This window comes from Triticum aestivum, chromosome 2B (assembly GCF_018294505.1).
Source record: "Triticum aestivum cultivar Chinese Spring chromosome 2B, IWGSC CS RefSeq v2.1, whole genome shotgun sequence".
Taxonomy (NCBI): Eukaryota; Viridiplantae; Streptophyta; class Magnoliopsida; order Poales; family Poaceae; genus Triticum; species Triticum aestivum.
This window is the reverse complement of record NC_057798.1, coordinates 805,660,098-805,678,852: the sequence shown is the minus strand read 5'-3', so window position 1 is coordinate 805,678,852 and position 18,755 is coordinate 805,660,098. Positions and strand designations below refer to the sequence as shown.

Genomic DNA, 18,755 nt, shown 5'->3' with positions numbered 1-18,755 from the left:
ATAATCTACAATATGAATTATGCATGACACTTTGATACCCATAAAAGGAATGCATGTTGCTATACCATGCGAGTCGTGGCCCGTGCCCCTCGGTGACCTCGGGTCAGCAACATACGGCGGCTCGGCAGAGCAGTGCACGGATGCGGATCGAGCCAGTGGAGCCTATCGTCTATTGTCCAAAGATTACCTTCCAGTAATATTTCATCCAGGTTTCCTTGCTACTCCTCTACTGGAGGGAGACCTCCCTGGCGACGAAGAGGCGGACGAGGGAAGCAGTTGTGCGGCTGGTAGGCGGCGGCGGCTAGTGCGGGAGTGAGCCGGCTAGGGTTATCTCCATAGGAGCCGCCCCTTTTATACCCCAGTGCGTGAAATGACGAAAATACTCCCGGAAGGGCGCTGGAATTACGCGCGGTGGCACGCCAGGAGTGGAACTATTCATTGCTACAGGTGAGTGGGTTCAATCCGACGACCCAGGCAATCCGGTGGCTCGATCCAACGCCCGAAAACGCATCAAGGGATCGATCGGACGGCCGAGAAGCTCTGAGCTATGAGAGAGCTCGGTTCCCCCCGTGAATCTTGTTTCTGGATTTACTAGTCTTTGAAGGCCGCTGGTGTTTGGTTGCCACGATAGCTGCAGATAATGAGTTGATGGCAGCCGACTGACTGTATACAGTGTATATACAGAAACATGCAAATCATGTCAGATGATTGATTAAGGAATGAATCATTTACTAGTCTTGTTTGACTGATGACCTATTGTCAACTCTGCTGTTACATGGTCAGTTAACTGTCTTTCTGTTTTGTGTTGATGCAATTGTCCTCTGGCTACAACATTGGCTCATAGAAACAATTGGTCTAGTAACTAGAGTAGTCATCTCTCGTACTCGTAGTGATTCTAGGATATAGATGCTCGCTGACACAGCCAGCATCGAAACAACTATTTTGTCACAATTCACAAAGATAAGAAACCTTTTGATTACAACAATGCTCGTCATACATGTGCGGGTTGCTGCTGGTTCGAGCTATGAATCTAGCTCATCTCATGGCAATGCAGAAAGAAATTAAAGATACATGTCAAAGTGCATACAGGCAAGATAAAAAAAAACGAAAGAAGGAAGGCAAACAAGAAGGCATGTGCTATTAGAATGGCTCCAGCTTCAAGACTATCTCATTAGGGCAACGATACGCGCCGGCGCACCGGCCTAATCTTTCGGCCGGTCCGCTGCTAGCCATCGGATTTGGAAGTAGCGAACCGTCAGATCTCGCCTCCTCTTCCTTCCCTTTTCCTGTCCTTTCCCGCACGCACAAGGAAACAAAACACAAAAAGTGTCATCGATCCATGCCCGCGCGACCTTTATGCCCGCCCGACCTGGAAGCTCCGCTGGTTCCCCAACGCTCGTCGCTCGCCGTCGGCATCGCTGCTCGTCGGTTGCAGCAGAAAAAACAAAGCAACGCCAGCTTGAAAGCAAAACACATGGTTCCAGCAAATAATTAATATGGTTCCAGCAAATAATAATGTGGTTGCAGCAAAAATGCTATGATTCCAGCGAAATACATTGATATGGTTCCAGCAAAAAGCACACATGGTTCCAACAAAAAATTGATATAGTTCCAGCAAAAATGAAAAATGGTTCCTCAGAAGAAGAAAAAAGATCAATGCAGCAAACAAAAAAATCATGGCGTCGTCGCCGTAGCTGCCCCAGCATCATCCTTGCCGATTGCAACAAGTTAAAAATGCTGGTTCCAGCAAAAAATCTGTGCAGCAAAAATCATGGCACCTGCGGCCGTGGTCGCCCTACATTGTTCCATCCTGTTGCAGCAAATCAAGAAAATGGTTCCAGCAAAATTCGAAAGTAGTTCCAGCAAAAATTGAAAAAAGAATAACTTACCACGACGGCCACCGTTGTCGCCGTCCACCACCATCTTCGCCGTTGAAGCAAATCCCGCCGCTGGTTGAAGCAGATCCCCATGCCGGTTCCAGCACAGGGTCCCCAGCGCGTCCCCTCTGCGCATCATCGTCGGCCGAGGACACAAACGGCCTCCGCCACAGGCCGGCCGCTCCACGACCTCGCTCGATGGGCGCAGGCGCGCAGCTCGCCGTGGCCGCGGGCGCAGCTCGTCGTGGTGGCGCTTCATGGACGCAGCTCCCCGCTCGCGGCGCACCTCAATCACAGTCACCGGCGTTGGGATTTTGGGGATTGAGAGACAGAGAGAAGAGCGGCAGGGGAAGAAACTAGATAGATATTCGCGTGGGGTTGAGGATAAGGTTTCACGAGCGGTAGTCAAGCAGCCACGTGGGTCCACGTACATGTGCGCTGCGCGACGAGGAGGAACCGGCCCAATTTCAGCCGGTGCGCCGAACCGAACCATTTCCCATCTCATTAGAATGTCGGTCAACAAGTTCTTGCAGGTGCTGCCGTTGTTCCTGGCTGTAGGAACCCTTAAGCCAGACTGTCTTGAGATGGTACAAATGACTTAGCCCATCATGTCCCCCAGAAACCCGGAAGAATGAACCTTCAGAGCACTGGATTATGAGCACCTCAGCGGATTTCATTATGTTAACTCCAAAAGTTACCTCTAACTTGGAGCTGCAGTCTATCTTGACGACCCGAGGTCGGAAACAACCAGACCAGTCGCCGTACTTGAATTCACTCGAGCTAAAATTTACCGCTTTGTCTCCTTGCACCTTGATGCAGAGACGATTTAGGATATCATGACGAGGCAATTTATCTTTCAAGAATAATTGCATGTCGTCTGGGCTTGTAATAGTCATCTCAAGATCTAACTTTATGAGATTGACGAGAACCTTCATAGTGACTTCTGGCAATCCCGTCATAGGCCCGTACAGCTTAAGGCTCTTCAGGGTCTTGGGTGGCCTGAAGCTATCGTCGAGGCAATCCTCGTCGAATTGCACCGACAAGGATTCCAGATGGCCATGATCCGAGAGGGCACAACACAACAGTTGCCAGTTTTTCTTATTGATGCCGCACACTCTGAGCTTGAGCAATTGGGTTAGTTTTGCGAGATGCTTCAGAAAGGCCTCCCCACCGGATGCATTCACATTCACTACACCAACAGTATGCAAGGCCGTAAGGCTTTCAATCCCTACAGGCACCCCAACACCACCATTATGATGTTGGACCTCTTTCCTTGGTTTCGACCCACAAAAGCTCCAGGTATGTGACAGTTTGGATGCCAATCTCCCCACCTTTGGAAGCATTGGCCTGTGCTGGGCTTCTTGTGATGTTGTTGCCTGTGCTGGGCTCTCGGCAATGCCATTTTCAGTGCATGTTGGTACTGCTGGCCGCCCTGAAGATATGCTGCTATCACGGGCTTCTACTTCTTCTGATGTTGTTGCTGGTAGTTGGTTTGTCACCTCATCACCATCTTCAGTTGATGCGGATTTCCAATCTTCATCTGGCAATACAATGGCACCAGCACGTATGTATTGCAGCTTATGTAGCTTGATGATAGCAGATGGCAACTTGACTATGGAGGTGAATCTTACATCAAGAGTCTGTAGCTGCCTCAGCCCTCCCAATGCATCCGGCAGACGACTAATATACCTGCATCCTCGTAGGGAGATGAACTTGAGGCTCAGCAGCTCCACAAAGATCTGCTCAATATCACCATTTGTTACACCTATCACGTCTTCTAGGTCCAGCACTCGTAGCCGCTTCATCTTGTCGGAGATAAAGAATGAACACCATGTCCCAAACACTGTCAAAGACCGCAATCGTGCGAGGTCGATGCTCTCGAACACCGTTTGGTCCCTGTGCCAGTCTGTCATTATGGTCAGGTGTTGTCCTGCGCGTTGCGTGTTTGGACTGCAACGCCCATCCAATGCAAAAACAAGATTATCCTCCATTGGCCGCGAGATGATGTATTCACGGAAGAAACTATTAACTTGCCAATTGCCCTTGCTCGATGCTTGCTGGATTATGCTCAATTCAGCAAGCTCAGATAAGCGCTTTTGCGCATTCTCCCTTGCGGTACAACCAGGTCTGTTGCTGGAGTAGCCCTCAGCGATCCATCTCCTCACTAAACGCCACTGCCTTATTTTGCTGCTTGCAGGGAAGACAGAAAGGTAGAAGATACATGGCTTTACCAAATCTGAACAAGCATCAAAATAGGAATGCATCCAAGATAATAGACCGTTCAAACAATGGAATCGAGGGTCGGTCTCCAATTTGAACATAAAGTCATCATTCATATGCTCCAAAAATGAACCCGAGACTTTGCCTATAGCAGACACTACTTTCAGAAGCCCACCACATCTCACCACAAGCTTTGCAAGGTCCACCTTTCCCCTTAGACTTGCTAACTCCTTAGGATCAATAGTCTGTAGTTCAAAAAAATTCATAGTATGAAACTCATAAATATCCCATTTGTACTTGATACTTTGTCTTTAACTACAGAACAATATGCTGTTGAACTTTAGATCAGGCCTTTATGGTAGTTACAACTTACAAGTTGACGAACGAATTTCCGTAAAAGATACTAAGCAATCTCTGAAACTTTTTGAAAAAAAAAACACTGCTTGGACTAAATAAAGGACTACAGAGAACTGAATTGGACCGAAGAACAAAAGACAAAGGAATGAATTGTACTGAACATGAAGAAAAAGCTTTGAAGCAACGTGAAAATGGAAAACAGAGTTGGTCAGCTGGATATATCTTTCCTCTGCCTGACAACGACTGTGTGATTAACCGTTCTTGAACTTGCAAGTTGTACATGCCAGCGGTTAGTGGTCTGTTAGGTTATGCGAATATGGCAGAAAGCATGTGGGAGTGTTCGGGCGTATAATTTAAACCGGGCAGATTTCATACGTCTGACTATTTCAAATCCTGTTTTTCCTTTGTTAGCTATGGGACACTTGATATGATCTTTCAATGGCAGATGTGGGTGGCATCCATTTTTAGGGAGGGTTGTAATCGATTGAGATACAAGGTGGTTCAGACTTTGCAACACTTAACCTCAGATACAAGGTGATTACGTTTCACATTTGTAAACTTCCATATTTCAGCGCCTCGTCGCTGATCTTACTGGAAAATCTAGGACTTACCCAAAAGTTGATCTGTAGGTCGCTAACAAATTGGCCTCTTTGTACAGTCCATGTACAACTTATTTGTATCCATGTATAGTTTTTTTTGTTTTTTTTTTTGCGGGGATCCACGTATACTTTTCGACAACCTCCTTGTGCAGTTTGAAGTAGACACATGGACAACATATGATGTGAATTCCAAGATTAAGATTTGCAAGATTAATACAATATAACATATAAATGGGTAATCTTAAACAGAGCCAAAGTAGTAGATATATGGTGCATCGTGATTATGAATTATTTCAGATAAGTTTGAGGTATGATTCAAAATTAAGTTGCCTTCTAATTGTCGTAGGTATAGGATGATACAAATTTTGTGAGTTTATGCGGCCATGTTCAGTGCTTTGGGGTATATACCCGGCAACCATAACCAGGTATACACGTTGAAACACAAATTCAGAAGAATCATACCCAAATTTTAGTGCTATTCAAGGCACCCTGCGACCCCAATGGCTCAGTGTATCTATCTATTATATATGTAACATTATTTTTTTAGATAATACAGATTGATATGGATACTAAAGGAAATAGCACACTGATTGGTCCAACGAAGGAGTAGACTGAGGGACAATTGGACATGTTTCCTTTTTCGAGTCTCTGATTCCCCTTAACTTCAACTGCATCAATGATATGGACACGAACTTGGACAAGGCGATGTTGATCAAGGTTCCATGAACGATGATGACCTAATACTTTTTCGTATTACACTTCAGGCCTTAGCTAGAACATATCAGGGGTTACCTTGAGAGTAATGAGATCCTTGTGCAAACCAAAGATGGGGATAGGCTAGGTAACTGTAAAACATCCATATTTAGTGTATTTCTAGGGATTGGTTTGATTATTTCAGGTATAAGAGGCGTGAATGGAATACATACGAAGACTTGTGGGCCCTATGCATGCACCACAACTTTGCAAAGGAGAGAGAGAGAGAGAGAGAGAGAGAGAGAGAGAGAGAGAGAGAGAGGAGGGAAGGACGATTGAAAGCGTGCTCAAATATTGTCCCTTTCCCTAATAAAAAAGGCTACCTATAACTTCCATTGTAAATTTTTCGATGATATATAGATTTTGCGACAAAACTTAGTTGAAATTTTGAACGTACTAGCGGGCGGAGGCGCGGCGCGGCGCCAGTTGAGAAACCCATGTATGTGCCTCTGTTGCTTGTTTTTGTATGACAAAAAAGAGGTGGTGGGATTTAATTAAAGGGAGCTAGTTGAGTGATACTTTTTGTTTACTCAGTGAATTCGTGCAAATCTGTGCATTTTTTGTGTGGTACATATAGGTCCTTGTTGCTATTTTTGGCTGATTTTTTGGTATGTCTAGCTTGTTGTCTTGTGTTCTAGTTTTAGCTGACTTGGTCGCGCTGTTGCTGCTACTGTGACGAGCTTGCCTTCCACGCTAGACCGAGAGATAAGGGACGCCTATGGGACGAAATTAGGAGAGAGAAGCGCACCGCTGATTGGGACTGAGAGGGGACTGAGAGTTGATGGGGATGGTTTCTAGTGTCAGTTGAGGCTTCTCTCGGGTCATTCCCAAACAGCACACAACGTCCCTCCACACACTGTGTTGGTCTCCACCACAGGCGACTCCCTGTGTTGGCTGCAGCTCCTCTACCGATGGTTGTCGGTGATGGATCCGTGTGCTGGCCGCAGCTCCTCAAGAGATAGGACAGAGTGGAGACTGGAGAGGCCACAGTGTTGCTGATGCGCTGCCGCTTTGGGCACACTGCCACTGCTCTGCCCTCATCACCGTAGCCACCGCCATCAATGCAAAATTTTCCTTTTTTCGACCGGCCGAGAACTGAGAAAGATTGGATATGAGAGCATTTTCTAGAGGAGTGTTTTTACATAGAGTGGAGTTGGGAACTGGTGGATGCTTCAGAAGGTCTCAGTATTGGTAAAACAAAGCAAACCCCCTTAGATCCACATAACCCTGCCACGCAAATCTTCACAAAGTAGTAAAAAGACAAAAGGTGACAAAAAGGCTAGCGTGCATCATTGGCTTGGTGTCGTTGACCATCTTTCCTTCCACCCATCGCCAACGATCCTTGCAGTTCAATGTGGATCTAGGGAGGTATGAGAGAGGTAGCACCTGGTAGGGAGATGAAAAGTTGGTGTATGAGCGGCGTACGATGACCCCATCACCACCCCTAATGGGAACCAGACCCCGCTCAGGGTGTATGTCATTGACTGCACGGTCGCGTGCGCATATGACTACGGTGGTGTTTGTTTCTCTAGTCCTAGGACTTTTTCTAGTCCCTGGGACTTTTTGAAAAAGACTCTAAAGGAGGTGCTTCTAAGGACTTTTAGCAAAAAGTTCCAAAAAAGTCCCACCCTGTTTGGTTTGCTAGAGACTTTTTCTAGCCCCTACATCAAAAAGTCCCTGGAAACAAGCACCCCCTACACTGGCCCGACATATGCGTAGGGCCGAAGATACGGTACCAGCATCGCGCTAGCAAGGAGCAAGCGGATAGCACGTCGAGTGAGTCATGCGCGCCCAAGGAGGCGTGGTGTAGGTCTTCATTCTACATGGAGTGGAGCCTGGTGCAGCTTGGACAGAGGCTGGCGGTGGCAGTGGGTCGAGGCTAGACATTGGTGGAGGACACGAAACGGAGCGTAAGGAGGACAAGCAACAAAGGATGCAGATGAGGGATGTGCGCCGGTGCGACTGAGTCGTCCGTGTTGAGCGCCGAGGAGATGTTGATTGTCTCCATCGGTGGCGGCCATGTACAACATGTCGATGACAATGACTAGATGATGTCTGTCGTGGCAGGTGCGGGGACGCCGAGCACAATGATGGCATGTTGGTGCAGTGGCAAAAGAACTAGGTAGCGGTGGGGAAGAAGCAAGGATAAGCTAGAGCCCTTTTACAGGAATGCACAATGGTGGGTCGGCTTGGAGCCTTCGAGAGAATAGAGGACACACGAAATTGTGGCAGCAACCGATCATGTGCACCATTGAACCAATGGAAGACGCGTCAACAAAAGAGAGAGAAACACAAAACCCAAGAGCAGTTAACATACATATAAACAGTGAATCAACCGGACTGCTGAACAACAAAAACTGACATCAAAGGGACGCACTAGCTTAGCCGCTAGACTTATTCAAATGGTGGCGGCCTGAATAAAAACGTGTTGTTCTAAAGTAAATCGTTGAGTGGAAAAAAACGAAAACAAAAAAGAGGAAGCTAATTTGAGCTCTGTTTTATTTTTGTACCAAGCTTCTCGGATGTCATCTAATCATAAAAAATTATACAAACCTAGAAGGGTCTCTTGTCTTTGATGTGTAAGAATCTCAGTTTTTTTAAAAATTGTTCTTATTTTTGCTTTGAAAAATATTTTTCAAATGGAAATAATGTTAACAAGAAGATTTCTCCGATGTCATCTCAACGTGAAAAATTACACAAACCTAGAAGGGTCTCCGGTCTTTGATGGGTAAAAATCTCAGTTTTTTCAAAATTTTGTTTGTATTTTTTGTTTTCAATATTTTCCATATGGAAATAATGTTAACAGGAAATTGTTGTATGCATCAATTTTTTAAGTGTGTTTGCAATTTCACACAAGATTCCTTCAAAATCTCATTAGAAAATTGTTTGTGTTTTTTGTTTTCAAAAATATTTTTCATATGAAAATAATGTTAACAGAAAGTTATTGTATGCACCAATTTTTTAACTGGTTTTGCAAGTTCACATAGGTTTACCCGCCCACAAGATTAATTAATGGACACAATTCGGTTCAACCATAATTACTATTTACCCATGATTACTGTTCACACAAGATTACCGGCCCGTACGATTAATTAATAAACACAATTATTATTAGGGCGCTATTCATTGGCTGCCATGCGTCAAATTGGTAGGGCCCTTGATATATGTTTTTAAAAGGCTCCGAGCTTAGCCGGTTTAATATGGTTGTATATTTGAACTCATAGTGAGAAGATCTTCATCACAAAATCAATCAAGAACACATTTCAACTCGTTTTAATTATATGATTTCAAATGTATTTCAAACAAGTTTGATAATTTTATTTCATTTTACAGTTTCATGAATTTAAAAAATAAATAAGTTTCTTAGGTTGAAATAAGTTAAACAATAATTCAAGTTCAAATAATAAAGAATCAGTTTCACACATTTGAAAATCAATTCAAAGATTGAAGATATAAATTTCACAAATGTAAATAAGTTTCAATCATTGAATAGATTGGATTCACATTGCATTTTCATAGATTAAAACTAAAATGTTCGAAACTACATGTTTCATACATTTGAAAAATATCTGTTTCACACAATTGAAAAAGCTTGTTTCATAGACTGAAAATAATCATTTTCACTTTTTTTTCCATAATTTGGTTAAATGAGTACAAATAATTATTTTCACAGTTTTTAAAATTAAGAATTTCACGTACTTGAATTTTTTTAGTTTTGCGGACTGGAAAATATATGTTTGACACATTGAAACAACCTATTTCATATATTAAAATAATCTGTTTCCTTGAAGAATACTCCATCCGTCCCAAAATAAGTGACTCAACTTTGTACTAATTTTGTACTAAATCTAGTACAAGGTTGAGTCACTTATTCTGGGATGGAGGGAGTATATCAGTTTCACACACTGCAGTAAGAATCTTCACACATCAAAAACCAGTTTCACTCATTAGATAAAATAAATGATACCCTGCACGTCATGGCAGGGATCGTTTAGATATTCCTCAGCACGGAACATCAATAGTTGAAGTAATAATATTATAATTAAAACTAAAAATACATATGATTTATTCTATTTTATCATTTTATTGTTGTATTATAAATATAAACAATATAGAAGAAAGGGAATTCCCATGCACATTGGAACAACATGTTTCATTTATTTGAAAAATATCAGTTCCACATATTTCAAATAAATCAATTACACAACTTCAATACAAGTGAAATACATTTCATATTTTTTTTATTTCACATATTTCACTTTGCCAACAAATTTGTTCCAGTAACAATTCAAATATATCAAACCAGATCACAAGTCATGTTGCACATATTTCACATATTTCAATGAAACTATGTTTATATTGAACTGAAACTGCAAAATTTATATTATTCAAAATATACATAAGATTCTAAAGATCTTAACTCTAGGAATTCTTATATATTTTTATAATTTGATGGAATTTTGGTTTCAGCGACATGGGTCATCTAAATTATCAAAAGGAAATCAAAATGATGGATTTGAGGGTGAGATTGGAGATAATGTGAGAGACATACAAGTGTCCTGGAATGCACCTGCATGCGTCCTTTATCTATACATGGTAGGAGTTGTATACTAATTTAACTCCGATATACAAAAATGTGTTGTGTAATACACATATACAACTGAAGTGGTAGATTCTTCAACGCTAGATACCACCACCGTTAAAAAGCAACTTGTGACATGAAGTTGCATCCATATACAAGGCCTCTTAATCTTAAATCAGAGCGTTCATCTAATAGCACGCACGCACACACATAGAGAGAGAGAGACACACACACACAGAGAGAGAGAGAGAAAGAGAGAGAGAGAGAGAGATGCACATATTTGAGGAGCAAGGGGAGAAGCTAGTGGCCGGTGGCAGAGAATAACACACAAACACTAAAAGAGAGAGAGAGAGAGATAATACACTCAGGGTGCTGATCATAACAAATTAATCGAATATTATTGTGAGCGGTATATGCATGCATGGAGCGCTCAAAGACTAGGGCCCGTTCCAGTTTGAAGATGACCCTTAAATATTTGATCTAAATCTTCATTTGTTTTAGCTAATTAACGATGTACAAAATTATCCTTTTAGGTGTTTTTTAGTTAGGAAGGTAACACAACACACCCCTTTTGTGAATTAGTTTTTGAAGCAGCATCACACTATCGTTAAGCGCTCAGCAGTCAGCGTGCAGAGCCAAAACAACATATTATGTTTAAACGCTAATGGCCTGAGAGGGCTACATTAGTGCACAATTTTAGGAACAATACTACCTTAGGGTATTTCTAACCGATCCTCTAAAAGGCCACAAGGGAGTAGAATTTATGTTTTAGTACTTCTTTACAGCGCACCTAGCCCATCCCTTAAAAAAACTTAATGGAGTAAATTTTTAACCCCACTGCCCTATTCTCCCTCAAATCTCCCTAAATTTACTCCATTCCGCCGCGGCCGAGTAAAGGTGGCGCCTCCCACTCTCGCCCTTCCCGGCTCCCGCGCCGCACTGTCTCCCGTCGACGTAGCCGCCACGCCCTGCTGCAGCCACCGATGACCGCCAAGCCGGCTGGAATGGATAGCCCGCCCCTTCACTCACCCTGCCGGCCACCAGCGCCGGCTTTTCTCCACCGGAAACCACCCAGGCGCCGCCGCCGCCAAAGAAGAAGAGTTTGGGTATGAAGAAGTCCCACCCATGCGTTCAAGTTCCTCCTCTAACCGCTCCAATGGTCTCTAGGCTGGCCACCGCCTCTCCGGTAACGACACAATGCCCTCCTGCCACACCTAACGTAGAAAAATGGGCTTGAAAGCCGACGGCGGTGCTCGCGGAGGCGGCCGCGAAGAAGAACATGAAGAAGGCCAAAGCGGCACCTCATGCTGCCACTCCGGCAGCCCCTAGGCCACTGCTCCGGCACAAGCAGCGGCCGCAGCCGGCAATAAGAATCACGGCTGCCAAGTGCTCGATGAAATGCCAATAAGGTAAAAATAAAAACCACGCTCGTGTCGGTATCCGAGTGATTGTTTGGTGATCGGTAATGATTGTTTGTAGTGCTTGCTTTCATATATACAGTAGTGCGGAGATGAACAGGGCCGAAATCCTCGCATCGCTGGAGTCCTCGGCCACCGTTGGCCTTGATGAGCTCAACTACGACTCGTATTAGGATCACTCGGCCACCCAAGACATGGAGGAGGAGGCCAATGAGGAGGAGGTTGTGGAGGTGACCGAAGCAATCACGAAGCCGCCAAAGTGCGGCACCCAAAACTACAACCAAAAGGAGGATATTGCTCAATGCAATGTTTGGTGTGCCATCTCTATGGATGCAACAATCGGAATGGATCAGACCAAGACCAGGTTTTGGGAAAGTACTACCGACCAGTACAACAACTCCGTGGACGTGCGATCAAGCCGTACTCAAGGTTCTCTTGGGCATTGCTGGAGCACCATTCATGACCAATGCAACCGATGGTCCGGTTGTATCGACCAAGTGAATAATGCTCCACCGAGTGGTGTGCAAGTGGCGGAGTATGTGCCCTACATCCACACGCAAACTTTTAAGGGATCGGCTAGGTGCGGCCAACGTTAGTGGAGTAAATTTTTACTCCACTAACTTTACTCCACGGTTTATTCCCTTATATTTTAGGGGATAGGTTAGAAATGCCCTTATGTATGTGAACTCTGCCTGTTTGCCACTTCCATCAGTGCCTACTTTCTAAAAAAATGAAACAATGCAAAATTGCTGGAAGTAGAGGAAGGCAATATTTCATAGAAATTAAACGGACCTGTTCAAAGGCACTATTGGCCACGTCATCTTCTAGACATTTGATGTTGATCACACGATCTACCTGCTGCTTGACACAATGTTTGGCGATGCTTTCTTCAGTTGTGATGACAACTATTATGGATTCTGTAGTAATCGGGGATAAAAAGACAGTTTCAATCAAGTCCCAGTCATATGTGAACTGCAGACCGTCAATAATGACGAGATACCCGTCTTGACGCAGAATTTCACGGCACCCTTGAATTGGGTCCTGACCCTGGATAATACCAATTGCTGCAGCTTCCATGGCTTCAAGATCACATCGATGGAAATCAAGAAGTAAGAGACGAGAAAATTCCACCAAATCAAACGGATCCGGCACATCGACATATGCAAACTTTCCAGCGAAAGAACATTCCTGCATCCGTGCATAGTATCGATCTCTGACAAGAGTTGATTTCCCAACACCAGCAATGCCCCATACCGAGGTGACCCCACTACGTTTCAAGCTGTCACTGATCTTTCCAAACACCTCTAGTTGAGAAAACAGGGGCAATCTCATTTGCGTTCTGTCGGACAGAAAGATACTCTGAGAAACCTTCTTGTTATCTCCGTATCCATAGTAGTCAGAGACCTGCAAGTGTGTGTGTGTGTGTGTTAGAGAGAGAGAGAGAGAGAGAGAGAGAGAGGATGTTAAATTTCATATCTCCAACATAAGAATATGTTTAACTAGTTAGGATGGCGACGAACATTTCAGGTGTAGTTCAGTTGGCAGCATTTCTGCTGTTAGTGCTAGAGAGCATTACGGAATGATGCAACAGATGATTAAACAGTTCTTGTACAACATCAAAGTACTTAAATATTTATTTCCCACATTGGCTATCAGCACTGATAGTGAAGCTTATAGTACCTTTGTCAAGGGACGACTGTAGGGGTTGGCTTCGAGATGTTCTACAATTTTTTTGGCCACACTTCATTTGCAATAAGAATGACACGACTCTCAGGAACCCCATCCACGAGGTATGGTTTTACCGACGCCCAATCTTCCACGGATTGCAGACCGTTTATAATAAAAATGCACTTTTTTCCACGAGCCCTGTGAATGCTTCTAACATGCTCCTGAAAGTCATCTTCATACGAAACCCATGCCATGCCCAAGCACTCAAGGAATTCTTTCTCAGCGAATGGATGGGGTGCGTCAATCCATACGTAACACTCAAATTTTTCTACCTCCTTGAATCCCACATGCTGATGCTTTATGCCGTTGTAAACTTGTTTTAAGAGAGTTGATGTGTTACCCTCAGCCCCGCACATGCAGATCACCCTACAATGTCGTAGTCGCCAAAAGAGTTCTTCCATGTAGGCATGGATCTGCACGTAATTAAGACACAATAAACAGTTCATTATTAATAGAGGCTAAGGGACTCCGTTAAATAAGACACAACAAGGCCTTGTTTGGATGTGAGGGCAGATATTTCCAGGCAAAAGACGCCCGGGGTGAAATATTCTCTGCAAAACAGAAACCCCGTGGGAAATTCACTTAGTCCTTTGGTAGAGACGGGGATAGTGACGTCTTCATTCTTAGCTTACTCGATGCAGCCTTCCGTTGCGTTGGTGCAACCACATTGAGCTGCGGCCCTGCGGTGCTATGGTTCTCACCGACGAGCAGCATAATATCCGAAATCAATAGCAGATTTGGAGCTCGTCTTCGCAGAGAGAGAGAGAGAGAGAGAGAGAGAGAGAGAGAGAGAGAGAGAGAGAGAGAGGATGTTAAATTTCATATCTCCAACATAAGAATATGTTTAACTAGTTAGGATGGCGACGAACATTTCAGGTGTAGTTCAGTTGGCAGCATTTCTGCTGTTAGTGCTAGAGAGCATTACGGAATGATGCAACAGATGATTAAACAGTTCTTGTACAACATCAAAGTACTTAAATATTTATTTCCCACATTGGCTATCAGCACTGATAGTGAAGCTTATAGTACCTTTGTCAAGGGACGACTGTAGGGGTTGGCTTCGAGATGTTCTACAATTTTTTTGGCCACACTTCATTTGCAATAAGAATGACACGACTCTCAGGAACCCCATCCACGAGGTATGGTTTTACCGACGCCCAATCTTCCACGGATTGCAGACCGTTTATAATAAAAATGCACTTTTTTCCACGAGCCCTGTGAATGCTTCTAACATGCTCCTGAAAGTCATCTTCATACGAAACCCATGTCATGCCCAAGCACTCAAGGAATTCTTTCTCAGCGAATGGATGGGGTGCGTCAATCCATACGTAACACTCAAATTTTTCTACCTCCTTGAATCCCACATGCTGATGCTTTATGCCGTTGTAAACTTGTTTTAAGAGAGTTGATGTGTTACCCTCAGCCCCGCACATGCAGATCACCAATGTCGTAGTCGCCAAAAGAGTTCTTCCATGTAGGCATGGATCTGCACGTAATTAAGACACAATAAACAGTTCATTATTAATAGAGGCTAAGGGACTCCGTTAAATAAGACACAACAAGGCCTTGTTTGGATGTGAGGGCAGATATTTCTAGGCAAAAGACGCCCGGGGTGAAATATTCTCTGCAAAACAGAAACCCCGTGGGAAATTCACTTAGTCCTTTGGTAGAGACGGGGATAGTGACGTCTTCATTCTTAGCTTACTCGATGCAGCCTTCCGTTGCGTTGGTGCAACCACATTGAGCTGCGGCCCTGCGGTGCTATGGTTCTCACCGACGAGCAGCATAATATCCGAAATCAAATAGCAGATTTGGAGCTCGTCTTCGCAGAGAGAGAGAGAGAGAGAGAGAGAGAGAGAGAGAGAGAGAGAGAGAGAGAGAGGATGTTAAATTTCATATCTCCAACATAAGAATATGTTTAACTAGTTAGGATGGCGACGAACATTTCAGGTGTAGTTCAGTTGGCAGCATTTCTGCTGTTAGTGCTAGAGAGCATTACGGAATGATGCAACAGATGATTAAACAGTTCTTGTACAACATCAAAGTACTTAAATATTTATTTCCCACATTGGCTATCAGCACTGATAGTGAAGCTTATAGTACCTTTGTCAAGGGACGACTGTAGGGGTTGGCTTCGAGATGTTCTACAATTTTTTTGGCCACACTTCATTTGCAATAAGAATGACACGACTCTCAGGAACCCCATCCACGAGGTATGGTTTTACCGACGCCCAATCTTCCACGGATTGCAGACCGTTTATAATAAAAATGCACTTTTTTCCACGAGCCCTGTGAATGCTTCTAACATGCTCCTGAAAGTCATCTTCATACGAAACCCATGCCATGCCCAAGCACTCAAGGAATTCTTTCTCAGCGAATGGATGGGGTGCGTCAATCCATACGTAACACTCAAATTTTTCTACCTCCTTGAATCCCACATGCTGATGCTTTATGCCGTTGTAAACTTGTTTTAAGAGAGTTGATGTGTTACCCTCAGCCCCGCACATGCAGATCACCCTACAATGTCGTAGTCGCCAAAAGAGTTCTTCCATGTAGGTATGGATCTGCACGTAATTAAGACACAATAAACAGTTCATTATTAATAGAGGCTAAGGGACTCCGTTAAATAAGACACAACAAGGCCTTGTTTGGATGTGAGGGCAGATATTTCCAGGCAAAAGACGCCCGGGGTGAAATATTCTCTGCAAAACAGAAACCCCGTGGGAAATTCACTTAGTCCTTTGGTAGAGACGGGGATAGTGACGTCTTCATTCTTAGCTTACTCGATGCAGCCTTCCGTTGCGTTGGTGCAACCACATTGAGCTGCGGCCCTGCGGTGCTATGGTTCTCACCGACGAGCAGCATAATATCCGAAATCAAATAGCAGATTTGGAGCTCGTCTTCGCAGAGAGAGAGAGAGAGAGAGAGAGAGAGAGAGAGAGAGAGAGAGAGAGAGAGGATGTTAAATTTCATATCTCCAACATAAGAATATGTTTAACTAGTTAGGATGGCGACGAACATTTCAGGTGTAGTTCAGTTGGCAGCATTTCTGCTGTTAGTGCTAGAGAGCATTACGGAATGATGCAACAGATGATTAAACAGTTCTTGTACAACATCAAAGTACTTAAATATTTATTTCCCACATTGGCTATCAGCACTGATAGTGAAGCTTATAGTACCTTTGTCAAGGGACGACTGTAGGGGTTGGCTTCGAGATGTTCTACAATTTTTTTGGCCACACTTCATTTGCAATAAGAATGACACGACTCTCAGGAACCCCATCCACGAGGTATGGTTTTACCGACGCCCAATCTTCCATGGATTGCAGACCGTTTATAATAAAAATGCACTTTTTTCCACGAGCCCTGTGAATGCTTCTAACATGCTCCTGAAAGTCATCTTCATACGAAACCCATGCCATGCCCAAGCACTCAAGGAATTCTTTCTCAGCGAATGGATGGGGTGCGTCAATCCATACGTAACACTCAAATTTTTCTACCTCCTTGAATCCCACATGCTGATGCTTTATGCCGTTGTAAACTTGTTTTAAGAGAGTTGATGTGTTACCCTCAGCCCCGCACATGCAGATCACCCTACAATGTCGTGGTTGCCAAAAGAGTTCTTCCATGTAGGTATGGATCTGCACGTAATTAAGACACAATAAACAGTTCATTATTAATAGAGGCTAAGGGACTCCGTTAAATAAGACACAACAAGGCCTTGTTTGGATGTGAGGGCAGATATTTCCAGGCAAAAGACGCCCGGGGTGAAATATTCTCTGCAAAACAGAAACCCCGTGGGAAATTCACTTAGTCCTTTGGTAGAGACGGGGATAGTGACGTCTTCATTCTTAGCTTACTCGATGCAGCCTTCCGTTGCGTTGGTGCAACCACATTGAGCTGCGGCCCTGCGGTGCTATGGTTCTCACCGACGAGCAGCATAATATCCGAAATCAAATAGCAGATTTGGAGCTCGTCTTCGCAGAGAGAGAGAGAGAGAGAGAGAGAGAGAGAGAGAGAGAGAGAGGAGCTTGCAACTCGGAGCAGAGGAGGTCGCAACTCGCCAGGTGGAAGATGTGAGAGTGTCACGTGTGGCGCGTCGCGAGCAGGACGGGGAGATTCTTCCCGATGCGAGGGGTCGATGGTTTCCTGCCACGGGAATCGGGGTGGGTCTTCCAGGGAACGGCCACTCCCGCTTGGCACCAAATGGGAGTTCAGAAAAACCAGGGCGAAATCTACTCGTGTTATTCCTACCCAGGGAAACGACGGGGATCCCGGGAGGATCCCTCGCAACCAAATGAGGCCCAAAAGTGCCAGCTCATCCAAGGGCAAGGTTAATTAATTCTAATGGATAATTCCTTTTTATTAAGAATTTTGAATGCTAATGAATTCTATTGGTAATTCCATTTTATTCGCAACAAAATGGATAATTCCTTTTGAACTAAAAAGTGATTCTTCTTTTTTGAGGGTAACTGAGTAGAAGCAGATTACTTAATGGCCTGATTACATTCAGAAAGCATAAGTGGACGAAGGCTATTGGGGACGTCAGTTATCAATAGAAAGATCTCCTTGGTTCTTAGCGACAGCAGCAAGACCATGTGCCAGGCATCGAGGGCATCCTGAGTATCATTGATCTCACTGGAAAGCATCTAGAATTCTAGATCGATTGGCGGCTCTTTGACCAACACAACTTCCCTTCTGCGTCGACCTTCTTACCCTGGGTTTATTGCCGCAGCCTGGACGATGTCTCTTCCTGCTTCCATGTGTATGCTGCAACAATCTGCAGGAGGGGCACGGAACTTTCCCCTCCCGCTCCTTTTATACAGACTGCTAAGTGCGGAGACGGGAATCGAACCCGTGACCTCAAGGTTATGAGCCTCGTGAGCTACCAAACTGCTCTACTCCGCTCTGGAGTACCAGAAACTGGTGGACAAAAAAGGCTTCTCCCGTGCCGCTCCCTGGCGGCACCGGGGCGTCAACCCTAGCCGCTCAGAGGAGGGCCAAGATTGTGCCCACCACGTCGCCGCTGCCGCTGGCATCGGCCGCGGTGGCGGCGGGCCCCTGCTCCTAAGGCAGCGAGGGCGACCGCGCGCTACTCCCGGCGGCGGTTTTGGGGGCTGGGGCGGCGGCCCCAGATCCGGTCCGGTCTCTAGGCGGCGCGGCCGCGGGCGGGCGGTGGCTCCCGTCAGCTGCGATGGCGGCGACGGGGCTGCTGCTGTTTG

At 44.7% G+C, this 18,755-nt stretch overlaps 2 protein-coding genes and 1 non-coding gene across 4 annotated transcripts; all 3 read right to left on the bottom strand.

The window, feature by feature from the left end:
- Positions 1 to 951: 951 nt before the first annotated feature.
- LOC123042940 (uncharacterized) lies at positions 952 to 2,231 on the bottom strand. 2 transcript variants are annotated; one of them, XR_006418957.1, is made up of 2 exons: positions 1,890 to 2,231; positions 952 to 1,810 (listed from the first exon to the last, which is right to left on the bottom strand). XR_006418957.1 is itself a non-coding variant. In XM_044465287.1 (2 exons), the coding sequence occupies exons 1-2, from the start codon at positions 2,134 to 2,136 to the stop codon at positions 1,355 to 1,357; spliced, it is 351 nt and encodes a 116-aa protein (XP_044321222.1). In that variant the 5' UTR covers positions 2,137 to 2,231; the 3' UTR covers positions 952 to 1,354. The 2 variants fall into 2 exon arrangements, 1 of the variants encoding a protein (XP_044321222.1); XM_044465287.1 differs by having other exon boundaries at positions 952 to 1,458.
- Positions 2,232 to 2,344: 113 nt separating this feature from the next.
- On the bottom strand, positions 2,345 to 13,138 carry LOC123039740 (disease resistance protein Pik-2-like). Its single transcript, XM_044462769.1, has 3 exons — positions 12,599 to 13,138; positions 3,385 to 4,342; positions 2,345 to 3,342 (listed from the first exon to the last, which is right to left on the bottom strand). Exons 1-3 carry the CDS (start codon positions 13,136 to 13,138, stop codon positions 2,345 to 2,347), a joined length of 2,496 nt encoding a protein of 831 aa, XP_044318704.1.
- A 5,229-nt stretch (positions 13,139 to 18,367) lies between these two features.
- Positions 18,368 to 18,441, bottom strand: TRNAM-CAU (transfer RNA methionine (anticodon CAU)). Its single transcript has one exon. It is a non-coding gene; the product is annotated as a tRNA-Met (tRNA).
- Positions 18,442 to 18,755: the final 314 nt, after the last annotated feature.

Excerpts from the sequence above, each read along its gene's own strand:
- LOC123039740 (XM_044462769.1), bottom strand. The coding sequence starts at position 13,138 with ATGAGATTGCCCCTGTTTTCTCAACTAGAGGTGTTTGGAAAGATCAGT. Across the intron at positions 4,343-12,598 it reads CCAATAGTGCCTTTGAACAG|ACTATTGATCCTAAGGAGTT; the intron begins GTCCGTTTAATT and ends TTTGAACTACAG. Across the intron at positions 3,343-3,384 it reads ATCCGCATCAACTGAAGATG|AAGTAGAAGCCCGTGATAGC; the intron begins GTGATGAGGTGA and ends CAACATCAGAAG.
- LOC123042940 (XM_044465287.1), bottom strand. The coding sequence starts at position 2,136 with ATGAAGCGCCACCACGACGAGCTGCGCCCGCGGCCACGGCGAGCTGCG. Across the intron at positions 1,459-1,889 it reads CGACAACGGTGGCCGTCGTG|CTGGCGTTGCTTTGTTTTTT; the intron begins GTAAGTTATTCT and ends TTTGCTTTCAAG.